The sequence below is a fragment of the Lycorma delicatula genome, chromosome 2, assembly GCF_047948215.1.
Source record: "Lycorma delicatula isolate Av1 chromosome 2, ASM4794821v1, whole genome shotgun sequence".
NCBI classification, from domain to species: Eukaryota; Metazoa; Arthropoda; class Insecta; order Hemiptera; family Fulgoridae; genus Lycorma; species Lycorma delicatula.
In genome coordinates, this window is record NC_134456.1 from 224785949 (window position 1) to 224810858 (window position 24910).

General features: G+C 30.5%; 2 protein-coding genes across 3 annotated transcripts in view; one reads left to right on the forward strand and one right to left on the reverse strand.

The window, feature by feature from the left end:
• Positions 1-24910, reverse strand: part of LOC142320079 (uncharacterized) — a 138075-nt gene that overhangs the window by 40539 nt on the left and 72626 nt on the right. The window lies entirely within an intron of this gene.
• On the forward strand, positions 1683-23318 carry LOC142319700 (putative cytochrome P450 6a14). Of its 2 annotated transcripts, none has more exons than XM_075357274.1 (5): positions 1683-1831; positions 14627-15633; positions 17554-17769; positions 20570-20815; positions 22907-23318. In XM_075357274.1, exons 2-5 carry the CDS (start codon positions 14646-14648, stop codon positions 23077-23079), a joined length of 1623 nt encoding a protein of 540 aa, XP_075213389.1. In that variant the 5' UTR covers positions 1683-1831; positions 14627-14645; the 3' UTR covers positions 23080-23318. The 2 variants fall into 2 exon arrangements, with proteins under 2 accessions (XP_075213389.1, XP_075213388.1); XM_075357273.1 differs by lacking the exon at positions 1683-1831 and adding an exon at positions 7185-7341.

Here is a 24910-nt window from a genome sequence, read left to right on the forward strand (position 1 = left end):
TCTGTTTCAGATCCAACGTAAATTTTACGAGTACATTAAAATTACTTAGATTAAGCAGTGTAGATTAAATTTTATGAAAGTAGATGTAAAGTTTTGTATGTTTTTTTTCAGGTTCAACATAGATTTTATTTTATTAATATTTAGTTAAGTCGTGTCCGCGGTCCAATCCCTGATAGGGTCCCAGCAGGTTTCCCCTTTGACAGGATATGAAAAGTTTTACGGAAGTAGACGTAGTTTTGTGTATTGTGTATGTTATTTTTTCAAGCGTAACATAAATTTTACATTAAGGTTACTTACATTAAGCGCTTAAGATTAAGTTTTATGAAATTAAATATAAAGTTTTGTATGTTGTGTATGTTTTTTTCAGATTCAACATAGATTTTATTTTATTAGTATTTAGTTAAGTCACGTCTGCAGTCCCGATCCCTAATAGGATCCCAGTAGGTTTCCCTATCGATAGGATATGAAATGTTTTACGAAAGTATATATAGTTTTATACATTATATATGATATTTTTTCAGGTTTAACATATATTTTACAAATATGTAAATGTTTTTTAATACTACAATTTTATTTTATTACAAAAGTCATTGCAATAAGTTGGCATTTACGTATATCAGTCGGATTTTTTTGGGAGTTTATAATTGTTAGGAGAGTATACAGTTGAAGAAAAATAAGCGTGCACAAATTAAACTATTAATCTAAAAATTAAAAAAAAATAATAGTCGATATGAGATTGTCATGTTTATTCGGTACTAAGTTATTAGTAATTTTTGAACTAGCGTTTCGTTCAGAAACATCTTTTTGTTTGATTTAATGATTTACATAATAAAAGTATTTTACCAAAATAAGCGCCTGCGATAGTCGAGTGAAATTTACATTTTACAACATTATAACAAGAAAATTTTTGTTCACTTATTATTGTAGAACCAAATCTACATATAAATCTTGAATGTAGTTTTAAGATCGGATAATGATCATTAGGAAAGTTCAGTTAAAATTTCAGGCTTACATATAAATATCTCTTATTAATAATCGTTAATAAAAAAAATACTACTCCCATATAAGTTCAATCGTCGAAAAAAATAAAATCGTTTTTGAAAAATAATATTCTCCTTTAGTAGCATCTTTTATTACTTCGATTACGCGATAAATTACCACGAGTCAGAATTGTTTAAATTCAACCAGGAATAATTTGCCACAGAAAAACGTAATTTTTCTGTATACTTTATCCGACTCGTACGTAAAATGAATGTAACTTTTATGGAAAAATACATATTTGTTAAAAAAAATATATGTAAAAATAAATAGATAGATAAAAAATTTAAATAATAAGATATTGTGGGCTAATGCTAATAGCTGTTGATGCCCGCTCTTTCATAACAAAAAAGTAAGATATAGACATGTCAATGTGCAAATAATAATAAAAAAACCGATAAAAAATTCACTTAATACATTTGCGGACTAAATTAACGTTATGTATACAAGCTTCTGAGAAAAATACATCTTTTATTTATTCCAAGAAATTACTTTTTTTAAACTATTTTAAGAAAATACTCTAAAAATATTTTTTTATAAGCATTCTGTTAAATACTTATTCACATCTTTTAAGAGGCTTTCATGCCTTAAGACTTTTCCACTTTTCATAGAACTAGAATTAAAAGTGCCTACCAACGCGATAGTGAATCCGTAAAAAAAATTTTTTTTTTTTTTCTAATAATCCTAGGTTTAAAAAGCCAGGTAATTCATGTAATGAACGCTTTTCTGAATTAACAGTTGATGAAGCTGCATCTTCCAGATTGCTTTGATTATTTATTAAGTTCGTTTGCAGGTAATTAATTTAATTATTTAATTTATTTAATTAATGAGATTATCTTAAAGAAGTAAATCGTTCAACATTTTTTTTATAAAACTAAATTTATTTTTTCTATTAATAAAAACTTTTAAATGAAATTCTTATATAATTATATAAATAATTTATTTAGTTTATGTATGTGAAGTCCTGTAACGACAAGAACTCATCTCTTACTTTGTTGTGTAAACAAAGTCATCGTGCAATCAAAAACACACATTCAGCGATCCGCACTTGAATTGAATTCTTTTTTACCGATTCCAAAAATAAATACTACTTTTTTTTTGTTTGTTTTTTTTTGTTTTTTTTTTTACTTTTAGGAGATAAACAGATTTAGATTTTTGTCGAAATCAAAATAGGTACATATATAACTGCACACAGAGCAATTATTGTATTTTATAATTATAAGAGACCTTATGTTATTCTAATAATAAAAATTTCTCGTTCGATATTTGAAGGAAATTATATGTAAATTTTGAAATAAAAAATATATGCCGTGCATTATAGATTAGCTGAAGAATTCGGTAAGTTTCTTTTCATTAATAAATCTGTTTGGTACAGTAAGGGCGCAAAACCGTTGTTACAGTTTTCAGACTGGAAGATTGTGAAACTGGAGAAGGTAGACACTCGACCACCAACTCAAAAATAGCACTGAAAAATACTTTAAACAACGCAAACCTCTGTTAGTCTCTTGGGTACAGCGATTTGTCAAGAAAAAAAGTAATTTTAATTAAAAATTAAATTTTAAAAATGAAATAAAACCTAAATAAATCAAAAAATAATAATTTTTAATTCCTTAAATTTTGATTTCTTTAAGACAACCCAAATTTAAGGGCGAATAAATTGATTTTGTCACCGAAATCTGATAATAATAACTTAAAAATTATTTTAAATAATATTATCGTATTTTATGTTTTAGTGTTGTTTTTTGCAGTTTTGTTAATGTTATTGTATTTTTTAAATTCTAGTGTATTTCAGTTGGTAATAAATTAAAATAACTTATAATATTAACTGATGGTATTTAAGTATTTATTATCGCCCATCTCCGTGTTGGTAGGCTCTCGCTTTTCATTCGGAGGACTGGGGTTTGCAACCCAATCGGATATAGAACTTTTCGCAAGGTAAAAAATTTTTGTTATTCTGAGTTCTAATGTTTCTGCTGTTTAAATTAAATAAATTTTGCCAAAGCCACACGTGTTTATTAATCTATTTGTAAAACGTGTTCGTTTTTATGTATTTCAAAGATTATATAGAAGTTTTTTTCAAATGTACATAATATTGTGGTTCAGTTTAATCCAAATAATCAGTAGCAATTAATTTGTTAAAATTTGTTTTTTAATTTTATTAATTTGTTCAGTAGTAAGTAATTTGTCACTTACGCAGATTCATATACCGTATTATTAATTTTGTAATTCTTTACATTTCAATCAAAGCTTTTCTGGAAATACAACATAGCAATGGTGAAATAATCACAAAATTTTATGTTACTGAAAATATAGGATTAGTATAAAATTATAATAAATAGATTAAAACAAGTGTAATCAGTAGAATATCAAAATTACAGTAAACATTTACCGTAGCTTAATTAAACAAAATAAAATTCTGGTAAAATATCAGTAAAGGTATAATAATTTTAAAAATTTGTACCGCAAAAAAATAAATAAATACTTGCAATGTAATGTAAATGTTCTCTGCAAAACTTCAGTAGTCGCTCACCAATAATAAAAATCAAGAAAAGTAATTTTTTATACTACAATAAAAAAAAAATGAAGATTCAGTTACTTAAACTTTGTGTAAACTTTTGGAGCTGCACTCACAATAAAAGAAAAGGTTTAAATTGACCCAAAACGATTAAAACTTCAAAATTAATTTTTTGAATACCACCCCTTTCCGTTATACCAGATAAAATTTTGGATTATTACGAAACTGAAGTACTCTAGCGAAACTAGCTCGCATCTGGCGGTTCTCGCAAAATCCTATTTTGGGCTACAAAATTGATGTTTTGGGACTATTGGGAAACCACTTGCACCTGGTGGTGCTTGAAAAAATCTAATTTTGGCTTTCTAACATGTCACTCTTCAAGTTACAACATGAAAACCTTGTAAACGTACCCAAAAACCCAGTTTTTTGCTTTATCTCTGGTTCCTGTGAACCGATTAGCTAGAAAATCAATAGGGCTCTCTATTCCCAATAGAGTATTTCCCTTCACCAAGTTTTGTCAAAATCAATTTAAAAATTTGCGTCCGATAATTATACTCGCATATATAAATATTGCAGAATTCTGTTCAGGAGATTCCATAAAGTAAAGAAAAGTTGGTTCCTCTCCCTACGACACACGCTTAGAAAATCTGGCCGGGCACAGTACCGATTTCCACAAATTCTTTGGAAATCCGCAAAAAATCCTTTAAACTAACATTAAACATTGCTGCTTTTATATTGAAGTCTTGTAGGTCCTTGAAATTAATAACTTTGGTTATAGACAACCAAGAGAAAATACTTTAAAAACAGGTTATAGTTCGTTGGGGAAAGCGAGTAATTACACTATCTTTCATCAACTAGCACGTAAACTATGAAGAATTGTTTTTTCTGTACAACGCAATAAAATTTTATTAAATTTTTTTCATGAACTTGAAATCTTGCAGTCTTACTTAAACTCATTACCTGACGTAAAACAACGGTGAAATTTTACACAGCGACGAAGTCGGGTGACAATAGAATATTCCACTGTTAATTTCAAATATTTGTATTTCTATATTTTATATACAGAACATTAATATAAGTTGTTAAGTTGTCGGAGATACAAACCGAACTCTTGAGCAAGGGAAGCGGATCGATAAGATTTAACTATCGATCCGATTGATTTTAACTATCGATTCAGTACGATTAGATCAAGTGGCTGCGAAGCGGATGTTAATGTAACTAGTGTAAATTTACCTTGTAAAATCTATCTGCTTTAATCGTCTGATTTAGATATAAACTAGCTGGTCAGGGCTCGCCCGACCGTCTAACCAGAAAGTTCCGCCCGCTGGACCCTCGACGCGTTCGCATTCCCATGTCTGTGGGAATGATAAGTATTTTACAGATATTCATTAAAGAAAAAAAGATTAATAATATTATTTAATAGTAATTCTGTTGCCATGGTGACAGAAATATTATGAAGAAAAAGGATTAATATATATATATATCATCGTTCATGTTAAGAAGCATGGTACTTCTATACTTTCGAGGCCTGTTCAGAAAATAACCGAAAACTTTTAATTACGCGCCAAAGGATATATTTAGTGTCGCGTGATTGACCGAAATGTGTTCCTCATACCTTCTATGTAACCACATGTTCTTGGATTTTTGATATCTCGTTTAGTTTTCGTGTTATTGTTATTTGAGTGCAAAGTGTTTAACTGTTAGTAGCTATTTTTATAATGTGTGATTTTCGGAAGCAACGATACAACGTAGATTTTTGCATGAAATTGGGATAAAACTTTCAGAGAACGATAAAACTTTTCACAGAATTTTTTTCAAAAGTTGCACTTTTGAAAAAAAATTTACGGAGTGATGATCTGGGACGAATGGTTTTCACGATTTAAAAGTAGTCGTCAGTTAACTGAAGTTGACTCTCGACCAGGAAGGCCTTCAATTTTAACTGTTGACACCCGCGTTCAGAAATCAACGATCTGGCTTTAAGTATTTTCGTTTTTAATGGAATTGTGCATTTTGAATTCTCGCCTCAAGTTGAAATTGTGAACCGTACGTACTGTCAAGGCGTTTTACAAGGGTTACGTGAAAAAATCCGCAGAGACCAGAGTTGTGGCGAGACAACTCATAGTTCCTTCACCACGACGATGCGCCCGCTCATTCAGCTTTGTCAATGTATCAGTTTTGTGCCAAAAATCAGATGTCTGCCCTCCCTCAGCCTCACTACTTGCCAGACCTGGTTCCTTGCTACTTTTTCTTACTTCCAATTAGCGATGAAAGCGATGATTTTTTCTTTTTTTCTAATTAGCGATGAAAGGACGCCGTTTTGAAACTATTGATGACATTAAAGCAAATTCGTCACTGACCTTAAAGGCCATTTCAAATGAAACTATCCAGGATTGCTTCGCGAAGTGGAAACACCGCTGGGAAAAGTGCGTGTAAAGGGGAAAGGAAGTATTTTGAAAAGGAAAGGACCAGTAATCTGCAAAATGAATAATGAAAATTAAAAAAATTAATAAAATAAAATAAATAAATTAAAATAAATAGTGTGTTTTTGAATAACCTCGTATTTATTTAAAAATAAAAAAACTTATGCTTACAATACCTTTTTATTAACAAAATGTAAAAAAAAAGATAAATATAATTATTAATGTAAACAACCCAAACCGAACAAACCAAATGTTTCCTCTTTCTGTGCATATTAAAAGATATTCCTGAATTATAAGCCATATTGATAAACTATTTGAATACACATATACAGGTTAATCACACTATCAAATCTGACAACAATTAGTAATAACGCACAGTAAATAAATCTCACAATATCGAATATACACACACAGTCGTGCGTACCAAAAAAAAGTACTGAAACACAGAATTACAATTAAAAGAAGATTAAAAATATCCAGTAAGGAATAAGAGAATTTATAGTTATTTTAAAGTTGATAAACAACGATGTTTTGTTTTTAAACATCCGGTAGTTACAACAGCGCTCGGCGCGTGTAGTAGTGTGGTGTATATACACTCACTACTACACTCGCAGTTTGTTTATTTCATATCAAGAATAAGCAGATTCAATAGATCGTGGATACCGGTGTTCTTTGGTGGTTGGGTTTCAATTAACCACACATCTCAGGAATGGTCGAACTGAGAATGTACAAGACTACACTTCATTTACACTCATACATATCATCCTCATTCATCCTCTGAAGAATTATCTAAACGTAGTTACCGGAGGCTAAACAGGAAAAAAAAGAAAAAAAGAAAGAATAAGCAGATTATATACATACATACATACATATATATATATATATATATATATATATATATATGTAAAATTTGATAAAAATATCATTTAATAATGACTAAAACGTAATAAATAATTTTTTTTCTTTAATATATTACAAGCATGTATGAAATATTTAAGTAAGATTATAGAAAATAAAGTGAAATACAAAACAAACACTCAAATGTAATATAAAAAATTATAATAGAACGATAAAATGTATAAAATATTATTAATTTTTGTTAAGAGGCTGCAGTCTGTGCATTTTAACTTTTCTTAAAACTTCAGAATTCCAAGAACCTAAAGACAGTATGTAAATGATCACGTGTCGCAAATTTGTTTTCTTATAAGACAGTATAAAAGTATTTATAACGCTCAGTTAAATAATAGCTGAGATCAACAGCGCTTGACGAGTAAAAGTTTCATTTATTATATTAATGGTTTATGTGTTATCAATTATTTTAGAAAATATCTTAGAGAAGTAATTCATTAAATATTTGTCGCATTACAAGTAAGTACTTCCTTTCTATTATAGGAACATTTTTATGCTAATAGTATTTTATAACAACATAAATAAATAAATAATTTTAACTTGAATGTAAGGTTTATGTACATATTGATAAATATACAAATCATTATTGTCAAGTACTCATCTATTATTTTGTTCTCTGTGCCGTTGTATAAACATATACTTAGAAACACATATTCAAATATAAACACTTAAATTAGATTATTTTTAGACGATTTGAAAAATAATAATACACAGAAATATACATGTATTTTATGTTTTTACTCATCAGGAGATGAACCAATTTTGGAGATATATAAATATATTTTTTTTATTTTGTGACCTCTGTCACGGACAATATTATTTCATTAAAGGCGAGAGGCTATCTCTCTAGATAGCCTCTCGCCTTTAATCTGGGGGTACCGGCTTGGAGTCCTAATCAGATATGGCATTTATCGTATGATACGAAATTCATTATCATTCATGTTAGTAACTTTTATTTTACATTTATCTATTCGTTCCTACTGTACGAATGAATTACTTTTTTCTATTTATTTTGGTTTGGATCAGATTGTATTAAGAAAAGCAACTTCGTGTACTAATATTCACCGAATTTGAAGTTTTTTTCAGAAAATATTGAAATTTTAAATAATATAGAACTTTTTTAGTTGAGTTATGTATACTGATCAATAGAATTACTACCTTGCAAGTATCATTCGAGATATCTTTAAACGTTTCAAATTTCTTGAGGATATTATTAGAAGTATTAAGAAAAAAATTGAAAAGTAGTCTTGTAATCATAAATTTATTTATAGATGGCAACAATTCTATTTTTATTTATTTTTTTTATGTAACTATTGAGTTATTAAGATAAGTTATTGTTTACGCAGGTTCACTTAGTACATTTAATTCTGTACTGCTTTCGATTTCTGTCAAAGACTTTTAAGAAATACAAGCTAGTATTATTGAAATTATCGCAAATTTTTGTTAATCTTCAAAAGATAGGATTAAAATGAAAAAAAATAATAAAAATAAAAAGAACAATGCGAACAACAAGAACAAAAGTCAGCATTCGGACTTCTCATTCGGTATTCTCAGTCGAGTGTTCTGCTCTCGAATTAAGAGTCATTAACTCTTCCTCAGAAAATCGTCGATATATGTCAGACACAATAATCTTTAGGTACCTTTTATGTTTAGGGTCGTCGTTCATGTTTAGGTCTTCCGACCTTGAGCGAATCTGAGACGACCTGCACGGTCTCTTTGTAGTCAGCAATGACGACTAACCCCTTATTTGTTTCGAATTTTCAGGCTCAACCTCTTTGGTTTAAGGACGACCCGAAACTAGTCCTTCATCTCTTTGTAGTTTTGGTAGCTGCTCCCTCTCTTAGGTTAACGAACAAAACCTCAGGCTGTTTTCGAGACAAACTAGCCTCCCGCTTTTCTTTTAACACCTCAGCGTACCGTTTACGCTCACGCACTGCCGACCGCAGAACTGAAAGAGGTGCGGGAACGGTATCCGACACCATCACCTCTATATTAATATTCCTAATAATATTAAATAAAAGTTCTTATTAACACAACAAGAACAAAGAAAACCAAACCGTAACGATCACTGACCAAAAAGAAACTATAAATAGCTAAAAATAGCACAATTTATGAACGAGTTAACGAAACCTATATAGATAACGCAGGTCAACTTCAATAACTCGGCAATGACATCTTTCAGTCAAGCCTCAACCCCGATGCCACCGATACGAATGTCACAAGTGACATTTCCATCGCTGTCCTAGTAATTAACGTAAACTCCGAACAAAACACATCTCCAAACAAAAATGTTTAATTACACTTAAATCTTATGTATAAGTTTTAGGTTTAAATAGTCGTCCTACAATCCAATTTAGGTCCATTTTTACTTCTTATATACACCTACGAATTGAAATGTGTAGTTTAATGTACGGTGGTGTTATAATGTATTCAGACGATACATACATCACCTGTTTACTTAAAAGTTTACATTTTCTCTTGATAAACCGTCAAATAAATTTACACTCTGCCCGTATATCTAAGTAGAAATGAATTAACATAAAAAAAAAAATTTTTGAGTTTTACAGTGATGCTGAAAAACAATACAAAACATAATTTAAATATATAATCCAATAAAATAATTGTACATCATGCAACGAACCTATAATAATAGCTATTAATGCACGAGTGCGAATTAAATTATGACACGAATTAAATTATGGAGTCTTGGCGAGTGTCGTCAACTGCGCAAGAGTGCATTAACGGTCATTCTAGAGAAATGCATCCGTATAATTTCTACGGCTGAAAAGTATTGATTTAAATCAATGATAGAATACAGTGTTTACGGATTTTTTTTAATTTTTTCACAAAATACATTATACAATACATTTCTGTGGCAATAGGATATTAGTCATAAGTTCTCCCTTTTCTCTAATACTGATAGGTGCTAGACATTTCTTCTTCGGAATCCTACATAATCAACATAAGGATACACAGTGAAATATAGAAACTTAGTTAATTATTGATATACTTTCAAATCAACCTCTGCTTGCTAACTAATAAATTGGATTAAAATCGAAGTAAAAAACAGCTGATACATCAAACAATACCCGCATCTGATCGGTCAGTGTTTGAAAAGAGTAGGCTTTTGATCGGTTGAACACTTATTTCATAATGATCCTCATTATGATACAGATTCCAGCCGCGTAATTCAAACGATAATACAGCCGTAGAAAAATTAACTTTTTGGTGATATCCTTACACGATAGTCGTTACACGTTCTTATTTACGATTCTATAAATATATTATAAAATATTTCCTATCTGTTAATAAATCACTTATTTTGTAAACTCGACTTTTAAAAAAAAAAATTTTGTGAGTCGGAGGAACCCCATTTACGGGCGAAGTGTCGGACTCCGACACAGGTTCCGCAAGATGTTATTAGAAGTGCGTATATCTGCCTGCGCCCAACCGACTAAACCTCCTATCTCACCTACCCCTCCTCAAAGGGCCGAACACGCAATTAAGTATTATCACGGTCCTGGAAGGTGCCATGGCCTCTATCAGGATGGAGCAGTGCCACGCCCGGCTATGCCGTTCCCAGCCGCCCCACCCCAGTAGCCAGGACTAGGTCCTTTATTGTCATTGCCTTTAAGAGGGGCACCTCGGAGAGGAGGGCGCCCCCGCCGGGTCTCGATCTTCTCAGCTCGGGGATCAGGAGTCTCCCTGTTTTCTCATCGCCGCCCACCCGAGCAAGACCGTAAGAACACTGACTCAAGAGAGGGCTGTCCCTCAATCCCTCGCTTCCCAGTCCTTTTGTTGCATTACTCTAGCGACCTTTTAGAAATTATAAAACTACAAAATCATTGTTACTTTATTTGAATTGCTATAACTTAAAGATATCTAAATTGAAAAAACCATTATAAACTACTGTCATTCAAGAACAATAAATAAAATTCTATAGATAAATGCGGTTTTAAGATGGACGGAGTTGGGGATATCATTCCATCCTTTGTATATCGGGTTTTGAAATACTTTTTTTTTTACTTGGTTTATTTTTTGGGAGATTAGCAAGGTATTTGCATCCTTCTTTCGACGAGATTCTCCTTCAGTCCGCCAACTGAAGACCTTTCGGTGCTAGTGGCTTTCGGTTTAGTAGAAATGCATCTAGTTTTTAGAGAGTTCAATGCGCTCCCTTCACGCAGGCAGTCGCATGTGGTATCTGTAGGCTAATAATCGTTTAATGAAGGAAGGACTATCTCAAAGCAGGGCGGAGATAATAACCTACAAAAAATGTGGAATTTTTTTCGGTCTTTATAGTATTTCACGTAGAGTTAATTTTTATGGTTTAAACATCACAATTATTTTTTTTTTAATATATATAAGGATATTTAACAAATTTTAATTTTTGTATTTTAAGGAAAAATAAATATTGTATATACACACATGAATTTCTTGAACTATTCTTAAAAATCGTAATATTTGACAAAATATTAATGAAATTTTAAAAAAGTGTGAATTAATGAGATAAAATATTAAGAAAGAAATATTTATTCTTGTTTTTATCAGATAGGTGATTGAAGTTTGGATTCTATAAAAAAAACTGCTAAAAACATCGTAGTGTTATTTCTGTGTTAAATTTACATAAACTGAAGATAATAATATACTATTCATCTTTCTGTAATAATATTAGTTTTTTGTCTATGATATGTTATTATAATTTAATTTCACCATCGGTACAAAAAATAAGGTATTAAATCGATCATGGGATCATGTATTAAACAATTGAATAAGGAGAGTATAAAATTCGTGAAAATTATCTAATAACATATGAAGAAACGGAACGTAATGAAAAAACTAATCATGGATGATCTCTGAAGCGATAATTCGCTCTCGGATGATCGGGAATTGATTATATCTCGTAAATTATACTATTTCATTTCTTTAATACTTTTTATGTAGTATTTTTGTTGCACTCAATAACGGCTGACTTTTTCTAAAACAAGTCGTATAACAAGTGATTATTAAAGTAATGATTTTTTCATGTACATTTTCGGAAGATCATTGTTATTATTATTACTGAACATAAGAAAGAACCCGTAATAAAAAAGGGAGTCCGATAAGGATGTCCCCTATCCCCGTTACATTTTAATCTTTACATGGAACTAGCAGTTAACGATGTTAAAAAACAATTTAGATCCGGAGTTACAGCACAAGGTAAAAAGATAAAGATGCTACGATTTGCTGATGATACAGTAATTCTATCCGAGAGTAAAAAAAATTTAGAAGAAACAATGAACGGCATGAACGAAGTCCTACGCAAGAAACTACCGAAATATAACGAAAGTAATGAAATATAGTAGAAATAACGAAGATGGACCGCTGAATGTAGAAATAGGAAGAGAAAAGATTATGGAGGTAGAAATATTTTGTTATTTGGGAAGAAGAATTACTAAAGATGGACGAAGCAGGAGCGATATAAAATGCCGAATAGCGCAGGCGAAACGAGCCTTCACTAAGAAATATAATTTGTTTACATCAAAAATTTATTTAAACGTCAGGAAAACATTTTTGAATATATGTTTGGAGCGTAGCTTTATATGGAACTGAAACTTGGACGATCGGAGTACCTGAAAAGAAAAGATTACAAGCTTTTAAAATGCGGTACTACAGGAGAATGTTAAAAATCAGATGGGTGTATAAAGTGAGAAATGAAGAGCTATTGAGGCAAATCGATGATGAAAGAAGCATTTGTAAATATATAATTAAAAGAAGAGTCAGACTTATAGGCCACATATTAAGACATCCTGAAATAGTCGCTTTAATATTGGAGGGACAGGTAAAAGGAAAAAATATTGCAGGCAGGCAACGTTTGGAATATGTAAAACAAATTGTTAGGGATGTAAGATGTAGGTGGTATACTGAAATGAAACGACTAGCCCTAGATAGGGAATCTTGGAGAGCTGCATCAAACCAGTCAAATGACTGAAGACAAAAAAAAAATTATTATCTATGTATTGTTTATTTTTGTATTTTATATTATAATATGTAATCTGTAATACACAAGAACAGTCTAAATTTAGAAGTACACTATCTTTACGTAAACGTTTTTCATAAGTAATTTAAGCTTAAAATAACTAAAATCTATTTAATATTATTCTGTAATTGAATATCATATTTAATTAACTTTTATTCACTTTTGTATTACTTACTGACGCCACCTTAATTAAGTATTTGATAGAATTTTAACTAGTTGCTACGGACATAAGTATATATTCTTTGTATTCTTTTGTGTTGTACTATCTTAATAACTTGTATTCAATTTATGTTAATACGGGAACATGCTGGTAAGAGATAAGACTTATGTCTTTGCGGGATTCTACATTGTAAATTTATTTGAAAATATATAAATAAATAAAATTATTATTATTTTCAATAATTTTTCTTAGATTATTATTAGAAAAGAAAAAAGAACGTAAAAATTTATAAATTTGTAAAATTAAAATGAATTGCGTGACGACTGCTCTTTCCTTGAGTTTATCAATATAGATGAATGACAAGTGGTAAAGATAGTTATGAGTAAATTAAATACAAGTACAAGTGGGGCACGAGTGTAACACAAGTACAAGTGTTACAAGTGGGATAATAATGAAAAAAATTCCTGAACTTAACAACAACCAGACATAAAAATTAAACATAAAAGGAAGTAAAAAAATAAAGCAAAGAGATTTTTCCATTATTATCAATACGTAAGAATAACACGATTTTCCTCTTCAAAATGATAAACGAAAAAAAATCTTATTTACTTTTTACACTTTAATGTATACGTTGAACATTAATTCGCCTTGCAGTAAAATTAGTACAGGCAGCAACAGCACAATTTGGTATGAAGAAAATTAAACCTTTTTAAAAGTTGAAGCAGTTTTACGAAATTTTTTGGCTGATTTAATGTACAAAATGTTCTACTGCTGTTGCATTTTAGGCATATCTACTAATGTAAAGGATATCTACAAATAGTTTTATCTTGAGGTAGAGGAAACTTTGATGAACTTATTAAACTACAATATCTGAATTACACACAAGCACGCACACACACACACACACACACTCACTCTCACACACACACACACACACACACACACACACACACACACACACACACACACACACACACACACACACACACACACACACACACACAGACACACATGTAATTATGAAAGACGCTTGAGAGCTTATTACTTAAATTAGATTATTAACTGTTAGTAAGAGACATGGATTATCAAGGTAATAGCCACTGGCGGTACCATCGGTAGAAAATAATAGCCAATTTTATTCTTTTTACTCGCTTCGTCAGATGTAAATTAAACTGATGTTGCCTTTGTCTAAAGGTTTGCTAACTTTAATATAATCGATAAAACGTTATAAACAACAAAATCAGGTGCGTAACTTAGATTGAAAAAAACTTGTAGTCCCCGGCCAATTTATAATTCACTTCACTTTTAACATCATCAACCAATTACTCGATGACTAAATCTATGCAAACCCTATATACATTAATTAAATAATTACTTGTATTCTACAACTATAATAGTGCCTTTTACCCGGAAAGGATAAAATTTGAAAGGATCAAATCGCAGTCAGGCACATCATTTTTCATGCGCTATAAAATTACCCGTTCTACGTTGTCACGCATAAGTTTCACACTTATGAGATGAATCAATCATCAACCCAAATTAATAATATATTTTTTTAATTTTTTCAGATAACGATCCACTCTAAAAATGGAATTCATCACGATAACGACTGCTTTGCTTGGAATCGTGATGGTTTATCTGGTCTACTGGTTATCATCAAAGAAAGCTAATTACTGGAAAGAAAAAGGTGTACCGTGTACAAATTCATTTCCCATTATAGGAAGCATGACCGATGTAATATTAGGGAAAACAAATTTTGTGCAATTACTCGCCGATTTATATAACGAATATAAAAATGAAAAATATTTTGGGATTTTTATGTTTCACGCTCCTGTCTTAGTAATACGCGATCCTGAACTAATAAGTCAAGTACTAATTAAAGATTTCTCTTTTTTTCAAGATCGTACTCATAAATCTGATGAATCGGATTTATTTAGCTCTGGAATACAAAATCTTACCGGAGATAAATGGAGAGTTCTCAGACATAAATTGACTCCGACCTTTACCTCAGGTAAAATGAAATTAATGTTTAAACAAATCAAGGAATGTTGTGATGAAATGACGGTTTATTTGAAAGAGAAAAAGGGCCAAGATTTCGAATCTAGAAATCTTATTTTTAACCTTATAATAAATATTATCGCCACTATTGCATTCGGCTTGAAAGTGAATGCGTTTAATGATGAAGAAGCAAAGAATAACGCGTTCTTAGAAAATAGTAAAATGGTTTTTAAACCGTCAATATTTTTGCAAGTAAAGTTATTACTCACTACGTCGGCTCCAAAGATAAAAAAATTTTTTAAGCTTAAACTGGTAGATAATACCGTAAATGATTTTTTTCCTAAATTAATCAACGATTTAATAAGCTATCGGGAATCAAGTGATGTAAAAAGGAACGATTTTCTTCAATTAATGTTAGATCATAAACAGAAAGAATTAGAATTTCTATCTGGCAAAAAGAACTCTGTGAACGGTCAGGTAACTCAAACTTCTGAATGCGATATACCCAATGCAGAACCGGAAGATTTAGAGCTTCTTCAGCATTTAAAACGTGTAAAATACGATACAAATTCTGCCGGTAAGTTACTTGTATTATTTATTGACAAAATAATTTATATTATAATTAGAGTTTTTTTTTTAGTAAACTAAAAATATAGAATTCTTTTCGAGGGTTTGTAGATAGATTTTAAGAGATTTGTAGTAGGTTTTATTTTGCCATAAACCTAACGGTTTTAGGCGATTTGATGCGACTTAAAAGTCAGTTTCAAAAATAACGCATACATCCTTAAGAATAACAAGTATCTCACGCTAGACTTATTAAGGTAAGTCAGGTGTGATTTGCTTTTCCTTTGTCTTCTTTATAGAGTCAAATACACAATTGTATATCATCATGCTAAGTTCACAAAAAACGATCGAGTAAGCAGATGGTTTTAAACCGGTCTTTCTAGTGACATCTTCGTTCTGTTAACCCGAGGAACTGGTTTTATATCTCTGATTACATCATTACTCTTAAGAAAATCATTCTGACAGTCCGGTGACACTTTGAACTCAGATGTTTCGCATCCATCATGCGAAACGAGAGACCGGGACAAATAATGTAAAGCAACAAGTTTATTTTCCTCTTAAAGCCGTGGAAAGATGAGTTACATGTCTCAACTCAGGAGGGGATGGTAAATATTAAAATAAATGATATCTTCTCCTTTTACTTCGTAGCACAAGGAAGTATTGTATTCGCGAAGAATTTCGGTTATCAGATTTCAACGGTAATATCCATTTTGATCATCTCTGAATCCATTTTGGCTAGTTTGGGCGTACGTACATACGTATCGCATAACTGAAAAACGATTAGCCGTAGAATGCTGATATTTCGGATTTAGGACTTTCGTAGCATCTAGTTGTGTACCTCTTCTTTTGATTCCAATCGACTGGACGAAAAGCGTCCAAAAAAGCGCAAAATACAAAACAATTTTGATTTTGAACTTTTTCTTAACTGCCGTAATAAGCCCTCATCGAGAGCTTTTCAACGATGTATCATAAGTGGTGGTAGTTATTTTCATTATTTCCAGAGTTATAGTCCACTAAAATTTTAATTAATTAAGTATTTGGATTTTACAAAGGGGCACATCGGCACGAATCCGACATTATTTACTTTTTTTAACTCTTTTTTAAGTACATTGATTTTTTAATAATTATTAACCTCTGTAAAAAAACGTTTTACAATAAATAAAGATTCAATAATAAAAAAAAAGGAAAAAAAAACGTAATAAAATATATAAATGCATAAAAAATATGTGTAATTTAATAGTAGTACAAAGAAGTTATGTGGTGTCCACATCAGATTTTTTTGATTTTTTTACCATTTTATAAGCAAAAAAAAGAATTAAACATTTAATGTAGAATATCCTTTTATTATACCATTTAAAAAAAAAACGTTTTTCATATTTTTATTAACTATTAAAAATTAGATTATAATATTTTTCATCGTTTATATTTATTTTAATACGTATTGAATTTCTTTCAGCGCTTTTCTAACGTGTCCATCGATAGAAAACAATATTCCATAACAAAGATGCCTTTCAATAGTTTTATTTACCTTACCGTTGGGGAGTTAATTATCATAATTATTTTCCTGAAGTACTACACAAATAAAATATTTTCAAAGTTGCTGACTTCCATGACAGAGTGATACTACCTTCACCCTTTAGCTCAAATCTGGGCTCATCTAGATTTTAGATGGTTCCAAGGAAGGCCTCGACTCCCGATAAGGCATGACATTTCTTCATACGCCGTGAAATTTTAATTTCATAATCCCAGGCATAAGCTTCGAGCTTAAGCGGTGAATTAATCTCAAAATAAAACACGCACACAAAATAAATTACTATAAGAAATTTAGCAAATTTTTACAGTTTTTTTTGCGTTTTTGTCTACTATTTACTATTGTTCATAACCGATCAAACAGCGGTACCTAATTTCACATGTATGTATTTTTTTCTATTAGTTTTTTCAGATAATATAATAGCAGGTCAAACATTTGTCTTTATATCCGGCGGTAGTGAAACGATTTCAGCTGCTCTTAGTTTTACATTGCATGAATTAGCCGTTAACAGAGATATTCAAAGACGACTACAAGAAGAGATCGATTCAGCGTTATCGGATCAAGAGCTAACTTACGAATCTCTCAAGAAGATGACATATATGGAACAAATATTAAACGGTACAAATAAAATACTTATCAGATCGCACAGTCATTTTATTTTTAATGTATTTTTTTTGTAGGTTTTCTTACAAAATGTATACTACTAGTAAAGTCGTTCTTTTGTATTTACAAGAATGATAACCCAAATAATAAAAAATAGATACCCGAACTACTATTTTTCATTTTGATGGCCATTTCTTTCGAAATGTTATGATATTAGTTTTTGCTGTTGATATTCAGGGATCGTATTCTAAGAACACATTTAACCTAGTTGAAAGATAAAATAATGCAGGTCGTCTTCTGTTTTATGAATTATGATCCGATCGTCTGCAAATAATAAGAAATTAATTGAAAATTATTGTACTTTTATGTGAAATTTATTTATTACATCTCTCAGCAACATTTACGTTATTATAATAATGTATAGTGAATGAATAGCAATTTATATTTTATATTATGATTAATAAAAGCGTGGGGCGCCTTTCATTCTATTAAATTATCAGTGAAATGATTATAAAATAACTGGTGTTTCAAAAATAAATCATCATTATCGATATAAAATGTTATTTGTATTTAATCAAAGAATTTATTATGAACATTTATTCTTGATTTAATAATAAAGTGAAATTATTTTTCCTTTTTTAGTGCATCTTTAAATATATTTGTATTGGAAAATTTTTACAAAAAATGTATACTTTAATTCAATAATTTTCAAATAGTGAAATTTCGGTGCATTTTTAATTTTTCAGTTTTTAAATAAAAGTGTATTTAACATTTTAAATTTATTTTATACTTTTTAGTTTTCATTAGATTAAAAAAAAAAAATTACTGTCTCAATTAAACAGTTCTATTATTATGAAAGTTCTCGAACACAATCTCAGGGAAATATGTTAATTTATCGCTTTTAAACAAATTGTATAAATAATTACGAAACTCTACACAATTCTAGGTGGATTTCTTCCGAAATATAATAACATAGCAAACTGAATAACCGACTGAAACACATTTGTACATATATCTAAGAATATTGACCTACAGTAGTTGACAGCTGTCCATATACGTACAACCCATCTACACGTTATAGGCTATTCATTGTCTTGCTTAGCAGAAAGCACTGCCGACTGACACTCTGCATCTAAGTCTTCTTACGCATGCAGGGTGGTTTGAATTTCCATTATTTGCCAACAACAAATTTTCTATAAAAATAATTTTTTTATGGAATTTTTTGTTATCACAGTGCATTGTCATCGACTACAAGCATGTGTGCAAACTTAAACTTCTACTTCATCTGGAAATAGTTAAATATTGGTGAAAAAATTCTAACTATCCCACTGTGCGACTCATTGCAAACAGAAATTTAAATAAAAGTGTATCTAAAGAATTAATTTCAATTCAAAAGTAATACTTAAGTTGCATTGCTATAAAAGTGTACCTTTCTATTCTGTCCGCTAGAGAAATGTTCCCCGTTCATTATCCAAATTTTAGCTAAAACTAGTATTATAACAGTAAGAATCACTTAAAAACATATTTTAATTCTTTTTATTATTTATTTCATAAGAAAGAATGGGAAACATCAGAATAACAATAAGTTACAGAAAAAAATAACATAATATCACAATGTAATAAGAACCTTTATAAATTAATGAAAATAACATAAAAATAAGCTTAGCAATTTATTTTTCTTCATTGAGATATGAAAGATTCAATGTACCCGCCCAGTATATGAGACTCCATCTGGAAAGGGAGCACATTGCTTCCTCCAAAATCTAGGGCTCCCGAAAGGCGTATTTCTGTTAGGCTGAAAGGCGCTAGCACCGAAAGTACTTCAGGGGATGAACTGAAGGGGAATCACGCCAGGAGGACAAAACTATATGCGCCTAGTCTCCCATGATCAGCATCGGTCAGTTATTTCTCCTGGGTCTAAAGGACCGGAACGCAAATAATAACTCCGTCCATAAATAAAACAGGAAAATCTATAACTGCCACTAAATAAATACTGACCTGCTCGATAAACGAAAAATATAGCAGCAACGTCCATTCATCCAAGCTCTGCGATTAGTAGTGAGAAAATAAACTCTCGCCTTGTGTTCCATTCCATTACCAAAGATGTGACTGAACTTTACATCTTCCTTTTCAAAGGATACTGAATATTCATTGGCCAATTACACTGAAACAACATATTCAAAATTTTACATGAAATGTTATGGCAGTAAACCAACATTTCTGAATAATCATCATTTTTCTGATTTTTAATTTTCAGAATTATATTATTCCTAAGCAGTGAATGTTGTTTCTGTGGTGGGAGGGGTAGGGAACAAATTATTCCTGTCATTAGCAGCAAATTTTTAGGCAGTTCCTATCTAATACTTAATTATTCAAAGTAAATCAAATATTGTTAATTAATTTTCATAACAATATTAGTTTATTATTAATTTATAACTTGGTAAAAAAGGTTATATCTAATGTGCTAAATTTATTAGATTTATTTGACAAAGTTACATTTTTAAATGTATAATATTACTGATCTTTGTTGAATAAATCATTTTAATATATCTATGACAGATTAAGAGGTTTCTACTTTATATAGTTATGATGCTGGGATTTATCTAGTTATGAGCTAGGTAAGATGCAGTACAAAACAACATTTTATTAGACTGGTAAGCAAGTCTGGCAATTTTATTTTATCCATTCGTCTTATTTCAATTGCAATTCATTTTCTATTGTAATTTTTTATATTGGAAATTTTACAAACATGTAATAAACTTTTATGAACAAATAAATGACCTAATCTATTGTCAACTTTTTTCTTTTTTTGTAGAGGTGATGCGTTTAAGACCTGGTGCTGGTTTCTTATCTAGAGTATGTACTCAGGATTATAAAATGCCTGGCTCTAATTTAGTTATAGATAAAGGATCCATCGTTCATATACCTGTATTAGGTTTACACAAGGATCCACAATATTTTCCTGATCCAGAGAAATTTAATCCTGATAGATTCAAGAATATGGATGAAGTTCCAAAAGGAGTATTTTTTCCATTTGGAGGAGGACCAAGGATGTGCATAGGTAAATTTTATTTATTTAATATATTCATTTACCTATGGAATAACTTATTACATTGGTTTAACTCCCCTGCATAATAATATTAATACACAGAGTGTCTAACAAAGATAGAGGAAAGAAATTTAGGACCTCCTTTAAATGAAATGAAGAAAGAAGTGAAATGAAGATAAAGACATTGGTCCAGGGTTGTTTCAAAAAATGAGCCACAATAAAATTCTTGGAACTTAAATAAAGGGGTAGATATGTTGGTTTTATATGGCTTTTCTCATGAGAAATTGAATAAAACAGTGCATCCTCCAGGAACATTTTAGAGAAAATTGTTGAAAAAACCAAAAAATTATCTTCTGAAAACACAATTCTTTAGGTTTGACAGATATGAAATTTGTTAAATTGTGAGTAAACAAACAAAAATTTACAAAAAAAAATTTACAGAGAATCTAATTCTGAAGAAATCAGTGTAAAGGTGTTATCTTTGAAGAGAATCTTCAATTGAAGAAGCACTTTCAATATGCTACCAAAAAGGCTTGTAATGCTTTCTTCAGTGTACAAAAAGCAGTTAAATCTGATTAGGGGCTTTTCAGAACCATACATATTCTATATAAGGGCTTATGCAAAGATATAATGCTGTATGCTGCACCTGTCTGGGCTTATTGAATGAGTTAAAAATGTTATAGGAATATTTTCTTGAGTCCTGTATCTCCTACTGTTATCTGTGCCTACAGGACTGTCTCTCAAGGGACGGTCCTTGTTATTTCTGGAATTAACCCCATTGATATCCTTGCGACAGAGCACCAATTTTTTTATGATGCCAAAAAAGTAGGCCAACTTATCTCTGGGCGCATAAAAGAAATAGAGGATCAAGGTTTCCATTTATGGCAGGTCAGGTGGAATGAATTGATCAATGGCCATTACATGGTATTTTTTCTGATGTTATAAGTATTTAGGTTGTTAGGTGGATTTCCCCCAATCGGCATATTACACAGTTTATTTCTGGACATGGTGTTTTTTGAGATAGGTTGGCAACATTTGGTTTCAATAATTCAGGCTTGTGACCAGAGTGTAGGACCATTGATAATGTGCATCATGCCCAAGGTATATGACACACATATGAAAATATTTGTCTGCCCAAGTTACAAAGCTGAACGTATAAAAGTTGTTAGAGAGCTCGCAAAGATCAATTCTGATTTTGATCTGTAAGTTAAATGGAATAGGAGGGTGTAGGCATTGACTTTGCTCCTGAAAGGGGACAGAATAGAGAAAGGTAGGTTTTGTTTTCATTAGAAGCATATTAAATTTGTGAATTTGTTTCTTGATTTTTGAGAAAATAAGTGGACTTTGAATAAATTAAATTGTAGGAAAAAATTATTGTTGTTGCGATCAACACTTGTTTTTGTTGGTCTGAGAATAGTATTTTTGGTGTTTAAAGATTCATTCAATTAATGATCTGAGGGCATAGTCTAATTGAAGTTAGATATGGGAAGAATTTTTATGTGAGAACATTGGTGTTGGAAGAAGGCATGGGGATGACTCCTTCACGAATCGTTTAATTTGATAGTTGAGGGTTGTAAATTATGGTAGGCGGTCGTGGATGGAGGAAGCCATAAGAAGGTAATAGTAAGTTGTGTAAATACATTAATAGAAATATCTGCCGAGGCATTTTGCATTGATGGCATCCTGACAGAGACCAAACTGATGACTGTGATGTGTTATCAGAATTAGAGGATCTAAAAGATGTTTTCCAGTAAAGCCTATTAGGGTTACGGACAGAGGGGGCGGTGTGGCAACTGGGATCACCACAAGGTGTGTGTCTTCCCCTATGGGAGTTAGGATGTGAGTGTAATTGCTGGGTATGTGTCAAGTAAGTTAACAGCAATTTTGATCATTTGCAGCAGAGAATTGTAACTTAAAAATGACTCTAGCGTAATATATATTCTAGCGTCATAAATCACAGTTGGCCTCAATTTCACCACAAATACAGAGTTTGATATTTTCTTGGTTGTATGGGCTTTTGAAAATTAGTTAAGTTACTATAACTGTATTGATGTAATAATGCTATAATGAACTAAATATATTTATTTTTGTTTTTATTTTTAGCAATGAGGTTAGCAATGTTAGAAATGAAGATATTTTTAGCAATATTATTTTCATCTTTTAATGTGGTTTTAAGCGAGAAAACACAATTACCAATAAAAATGAACAAGAAATCTATTTTACAACATGTTGTTGGTGGTTTATGGGTCCGATTTGAACCAAGAGAAATACATTAATCTAGTAGTACTTTTACTAAATTTGATAAATGATAAATTGGACACCGCTTACTTACAATTTTATAGTATCCATTTAATCGTCTAATTACTTGTACTTTGTAAATATAATAGTTATAAATACCACACGTAGTTTGTAAATACTCTTCTGTGAGATATAAAATAAAATTATTTTTTTGTAATTCTGTAATTTGAATTTAATAAATATTCTTTTAATTCAAATTATGATTTTGAAAAGATAATTATTTTAGCTTTTATTTTTATTTGTCATTTTGTTACCTGCAATTTTAACAGATGTTGTTAAAACATAATTTAATTAGTTTTTATGACATATAAATACATATTGTTAACTGTTAAATGTATTTAATAAATATATGATATACATAATCATTGATTCAGACAATTTTTTAGTAAATGTCATCAGAAATATTTGACAGTCATTTTAATTATTTCATGTTAAAATATATATAAAAAAAAATATTAACGAATCGTAGTTACATTTATTCTATAGATTATTATAATTGTCAGTTAAATCATGATGTTCAACCATACCACATATTGCATGACAAACCGTATGATATTTTGATCAGTGTAATGCTTAAAAATGAAAAGAAAAATAGAAATATAATAACATCATGTTAATGAGAAATTTTAATGCGAGTTCAACTTTACAGTGATCAAAACACAATATAAGCAAGTATTCTAACAATAATTATGAGGTTTTAGGAAGTATCCTGGGGAATTCTTCAGTGCTGGCTAATGGGAATGATTATGAGTAGTGGTGACTACAATCTACAACACACAATATTAAAATCCATACATGAGAACACTTAGCCCCTCTCACTTCAACTCAACATCTAACGTGCTTGATGCCCCCCTTAGCAACCCAAGCAACACATTGGAAAGTTGGAAACTAACCCCACAGGAAAGCAGTAGGCAAACAGATTTGTATTAGGAAGGTGACATTTTACATCTGTTTAGAGAGCTTTAACCTTTTCTTTTTCTTTTTCTGTTTAGCCTCCGGTAACTACCGTTTAGATAATTCTTCAGAGGATGATATGTATGAGTGTAAATGAAGTGTAGTCTTGTACATTCTCAGTTAGACCATTCCTGAGATGTATGGTTAATTGAAACCCAACCACCAAAGAACACCGGTATCCACGATCTAGTATACAAATCCGTGTAAAAAATAACTGGCTTTACTACGACTTGAACGCTGTAACTCTCGACTTCCAAATCAACTGATTTGTGAAGACGCATTTAACACTAGACCAACCCGGTGGGTTAGAGAGCTTTAACCTAAATGAATGTTAACTTCACACTGTCTCAGAAAGTAGGAAATGATTAACCATCCAAAATTTGCTGAAGTAATTCCATAATTTTGAGCCTGGACACTTAGGTGACATCTTCACCACTAGGATAAGATACTAGGGTATAACAATAAGGTCATATATTTTTAATGCTTGAAAATAAATCTGAACAAAAATAAACTAGATGTAAAGGTAATAAGGTCTTTTCTATTAAGATGTAGAAGAATAATGGATTAAGTGAACACAAGTAAGTAATACTAATTATTATTATATTATTACTAATAGTAATTATACTAATTATAATTTTACTGGTAAATCAAACAGGATGTTCTGGGAAATTAATATCGTGAGAAATAAAGTAGAAAAATAACTGCAAGCTTTTTTTTAATATCAAGATAAAAATATTACTCCACCCAAAACACTAATTTTATAGCAAAAAATGTTATTTTTATAACAAATTAAACATTTTGTTAATCATATTTTACATTACATTTGTAAAATTCAGAAGACAAAGGGGCATTAGA

Excerpts from the sequence above, each read along its gene's own strand:
- LOC142319700 (XM_075357274.1), top strand. The coding sequence starts at position 14,646 with ATGGAATTCATCACGATAACGACTGCTTTGCTTGGAATCGTGATGGTT. Across the intron at positions 15,634-17,553 it reads ATACGATACAAATTCTGCCG|TTTTTTCAGATAATATAATA; the intron begins GTAAGTTACTTG and ends TTTTTCTATTAG. Across the intron at positions 17,770-20,569 it reads TATGGAACAAATATTAAACG|AGGTGATGCGTTTAAGACCT; the intron begins GTACAAATAAAA and ends CTTTTTTTGTAG.